We start from the raw sequence: 4,931 nt of genomic DNA on the forward strand, positions 1-4,931 counted from the left end.
TCGTCGTTGTTGGTAATCAAGCCTACCACTGTAGTGTCGTCCGTAAACTTGATGATTGAGTTGGAGGCGTGCATGGCCACGCAGTCGTGGGTGAACATTTAGAGTATTTGTAAATGTGCTTGGTGAATAAAGATGATTCTGATTTGTACAAGCCTAGTCAAATGGATTCAGATTGTTGTGTGGATTGAAGATTTCACCTTTATTTAACCAGGTGGGCTAGTTGAGAACAAGTTATAATTTGCAGCTGCGAAGATACACTGTTTCTTCATTCACTTCAGGTGTAAAAAAAAAAAATTACCAAAGGAACAATCATATAATTGTGTAAATATACATAAAGCTGTTCATACTGTATTTGACACCAACACACTTCTCTGCAGTAGATGGCGTGATGAGCATTCCGAACTGAAACATTATCCAACCACGCGAATAAGAAATCCCCCACACGCGCGTGCGCATTTACAGACCGGAAAGCGTAATTGCGTCGAGCGGAAACTGGTACGTCCTTTCTGAAGCGGACTGCCATCATGGTGAGTTCGCAATGAAGCTTGTGGAGTTTGAAAAAATGATTAAATAAAAATATTCCTTATTGTTAAGCACCCTCAACTGATTTGTAAATACATAGTGTATCGTTATGTTCGCTTTATTAGCGTTTAAAGTTTTGAAGAAAATAGTTTCGATGGGTTTTGGACATAATAAAAATGTCGGCTGTTCCGCATGCTACAACGTGGTGAAGAACAGGCCGATAATCAGTAGACTAGCGTTAGTCAACTATCGAGTTCAGGCAGCGCCAGCATCAAACTAATTGGAAGAGCGAACTCAGAGTAGTTTCTGTATTTGTTTTCTTAGTTTTTTTTTTTTGTCGTTCCACGGCCATATGTAAACTAGCTAACGGTAGTTGCGTTTTCTGCTAGCGTGCTAGGCTTAGGGATAAGTTACTAGTACCACTCCGGTACAGCTTGTTAGCGTCTATACACTTCTCGGTATTGTTGTTTTCCCACAAACTAATAGCCATGTCCCAAATGTAAATCACAATTTGGAAAACGTGTAGCTAGCTAACCACGATAACCCATCTACGTTTTTGACAGTGTCGAGAGGGTTATAAGAAAGTAGTTAGCTAGTGACCCACGTCTACCGAAGTGTTTTGTCCGTCAGTAGGCTGGACAACAGAGTCAAAATTCACCCAAAGCGTAAAAATAGTCAGAACGTGGCTAAGCTGGAACACTAGCGCGAGCCCATAGCAAATTAATGGTGTCGAATGTTCACAGAGCCTGTTTTGACTGGAGTGACGCTTATAATTCAATTTCACCTAAATGTCACCAACATGTATCCCCCTCCTTTTTATTTTATTTGACCACTACAATCTTAGGACCAAAATGAAAAGTAACTAGTGTAGAAAGTAAACATCCGCACATCTGTGGTGCCAGGTGTGCATAACGAGGAAGTAGGGTAAAAAATGTTTGCAACTTTTGGTTATTTCTGATCTAGCGATCGATGACAGCTGAGCACGCTGCCCAACCTTGTGTAATTACAAAGAGGAGATTATCCTGATTTTTAAAATGGTGTCCGGCTAGAAAAAATATATATACACGATGCGAGATATTTGGCGAAATATACCAGCATGCCTCTCCAAAACAGTGGGGGAGCTTAGCGTTCCAAGGCTAAAGGGTATTTCGGGGCTGGCGTTGGATGAGTACTGAGTAAACTGCCCAGCCTTACATAATTAGAGAGAGAGATTATCAAATTTAAAAAATGGTGTCCAATTGAAGAAAAAATGTACACATTGCGAGATATTTGGCAAAATAGAAATACATACCTATATTTCCCTATAGTAAACAATTGGGACGACTACCACATTTCCATGAGTGATTTGTTAACATTTTAACTACAAGCAACGTGGGCAGATCTCATTGCCAACAATAGCAAAGCAGGTGTTGTAACGTAGAATAAACAGGGAAATATAACATTCAGAAGGTGAGTTGGTGCTCATTAGAACTAATGGGAGCTGGCAGGGTGAAAAAATGCCCCGAAATAAGGCCTTTTTCGTGATTCAATTAAGCAACTGGGACATATGGTAATATTATGAAACTGGGTTCCACAGCAACAACAAAAAAAGCATTGTTAAAAGTGTCCAGGCTATCATAATTCTCTTTTCTGGATCTTTGTCTACCAAGCTAGTTAACAACACTTATTTGTTGCAGGTGTTCAAGCGCTACGTTGAGATTGGCCGCGTTGCTTACATCTCTTTCGGGCCCCACGCAGGCAGCCTGGTGGCCATCGTTGATGTCATCGACCAAAACAGAGTAAGCATAGCATTGATGATATCCTGACTTTATGCCAGAGGTCTCCAACTCTCTTCCTTTTAAGTTACTGGTTGTTCAGGCTTGTTCCAACACTGCAGTAACATATCAGATTCACATGATCAACTAGTCAAGTCTTCTTTCTGGCCTGGAATTGCTTGACTGTTGTTGCTGCAGGGCTGGAGCATGAGCCCGGCTCCAAACCGGTACCTGAAACACCTAGTCTGGTAGCGGTTGTTTGTCTGTCTTTTATCCACCAACACTTTCCCAGAGTCCTGCTTCAAAGTGTCCAATGAGTTAACCAAAAACTCCCCACGGTGTGAGTGGTAGAGCCATGTTGTTGGCGTAAGCTAACACATTTTAAGAACGGTTCAACTCAGCATAGACATGTTTTAATTAAACTGGCTGTGGTGTGTTTGTCTCAGGCATTGGTGGATGGTCCCTGCACAGGGGTGAAGAGACAATCAATGCCTTTCAAGTGCATGCAGCTCACTGACTACGTCATCAAAGTTCCACACAGGTGAGTGAGAGAACCTCGAGAATTGTATTTACTAGGAACCAAGCAGAAGCAAACTGAATGAAACAGGGAAGGTACCTACTGAACTCTGTCCAATATAAACTTATTTGCGTTGCAAAATGTTTCGCTACGGGTTGCACATGAATATTTTCCCGTCCTCAAGACCTTGATTGGTTCAGTCAGTTTTATTACAGCTGAGTGGGTACCAAAACACATCCTCTCGCGCACACACACACACACACACGCTTCAATTAATTGAGTTAGGCTTTTGTTTTCCCTGTGGTGGATTTTGAGTCGATAGTTACAGACCTACTGCAATAGCCTCACAGAACACAATACCTTTGGTTCTTCTCTGCCCATTTCGATCCTCTGAGCCATAACCCTTCCTGTGTTGCAGCGCTCGTCAGAAGTTTGTGAGACGCGCCTGGGAAAAGGCCCAAGTCACTGAGAAGTGGGCAGAAAGCAACTGGGCCAAGAAGATCGAAGCCAGGCAAAAGGTACAGTGTGTTTTTAGAATACTTTTAAGCTGCTAATCAATAAGCAACTCCTTATGGGGTCTGCATGTTTCTGACAGTCTCTGGACTAGTCCTTCTGTCTCCTTAATAGCCCTGGAGCTATTAAATGGGGGGGGGGGGGGGGGGGGGGTTGGTCTGCTTGTGGCTAACAGTTGGTTCCTTAAGGGTTGTGGCTAAACATTTTGTCAAATTGGACATATGATAGTTCAGTAGGCTTTAGGTGAATCACTGCCCACAAACATTTTTGTCTTGCTTATGCTACTGCAATGTTTCTGCAACTCCAGGGTGGTATTCACAAAGAACCAAATGTGCTAAAAAAGGGGGAAGGACCTACCTGAATCCGTCCAATAAGCCAATATTTTGATGTAACTGTTGTGTAACTGTTGTGTGTCTCTGCAGAGGGCCCAGATGTCCGACTTTGATCGCTTTAAGGTGATGAAAGCCAAAAAGATGGTGAGTGGAGAAAACGCTCAGATTATTCATTATTGTATTGAATATTTTGGGTTTCACATTACGTGTAAAACAACAAGATGTTGTATTTGAATCCCCAAACACATGAAGGGTTTTAATGTATGTGACAATACAACCTAACGGGGCAAAGGAAATTATTATTTGCATATAGTGGTAAGTGATAAAATACATTTCCTGAATGATTTGACTGGTCACTGATTTGCTGTTTGTGTCCACAGAGGAACAAGGTCATCAAGCATGAGGTGAAAAGGCTGCAGAAAGAGGCAGCGAAGAAGGCGTGATCTGTCATTAATAAATCCTCTGGTTGAATTGTTCTCCTTTCTCTGGTCCTTACTACTGCTGCACACCTGTCAATCACAGCATAGGGCTAGCTATCGCTTCGATCGCACAGACAGCATCCTTGCGTAAAATAATACGCAGGGTCATCGGGATACGTGTGCAACAACAGTTCAACATTCACCTTCTGCTACCATTTCTGTCAAGTCGTCTACACATACAGTCTGATGCGTACGTTCCATAAATCCAACACCACAAAGAACCCATTGCAATGTAATGCTGCAAGGCAAACGCAACGTTTCATTGGAAACGAATGGTAATTCTGGTGTACCCAAAAAAAATGCAATGATGCTGTCGGTGTGATGTACGAGTAAAGACACATTTCTAGATCACACTTAGAAACGTTGCAACTTAAAAAAAAAAAAAAATGTAAACCAGGTGTGCCTATATCATTACACACGGCGACGAGGAACATTAGAGCAGCGGGTAGCCGTCCGATCCCACCCGACTTTATAATCGAATGTAATTTTGAATTTTTTGTCTACATGTTGAGTCGCTACTGTTCGTTTCAACCCAGAAGGTGAATGCTACGTTTACTGCAGTCGTCTGCTGCTTTGAGACGTGTACATTTTGCGTTGTCTGTTGAAGGCACAACCAACTCGTGTTTCTCAAGGTGAAATGTTACAGAATATAAAACAAAACATGATAAGAGCAAGTGAATTAAATCAAATTTGATTTGTCACATGCGCCGAATACAACACGCTTAACACCTTACAGTGAAATGCTTACTTACGAGCCCCTAACCAACAATGCCGTTTCGAAAAATACAGATGTGAAGAGACTATACAGGGGGGG

The 4,931-nt window shown here is 42.1% G+C and overlaps 1 protein-coding gene across 1 annotated transcript; it reads left to right on the forward strand.

Moving 5' to 3' along the window:
• The first annotated feature begins 419 nt into the window (after positions 1-419).
• Positions 420-4,114, forward strand: LOC110487882 (large ribosomal subunit protein eL14). Its single transcript, XM_021559799.3, has 6 exons — positions 420-527; positions 2,199-2,300; positions 2,723-2,817; positions 3,212-3,311; positions 3,729-3,782; positions 4,019-4,114. Exons 1-6 carry the CDS (start codon positions 525-527, stop codon positions 4,079-4,081), a joined length of 417 nt encoding a protein of 138 aa, XP_021415474.2. The 5' UTR covers positions 420-524; the 3' UTR covers positions 4,082-4,114.
• Positions 4,115-4,931: the final 817 nt, after the last annotated feature.

Source organism: Oncorhynchus mykiss, chromosome 30 (assembly GCF_057628025.1).
Source record: "Oncorhynchus mykiss isolate SJ-2025 chromosome 30, ASM5762802v1, whole genome shotgun sequence".
Classification (NCBI taxonomy): Eukaryota; Metazoa; Chordata; class Actinopteri; order Salmoniformes; family Salmonidae; genus Oncorhynchus; species Oncorhynchus mykiss.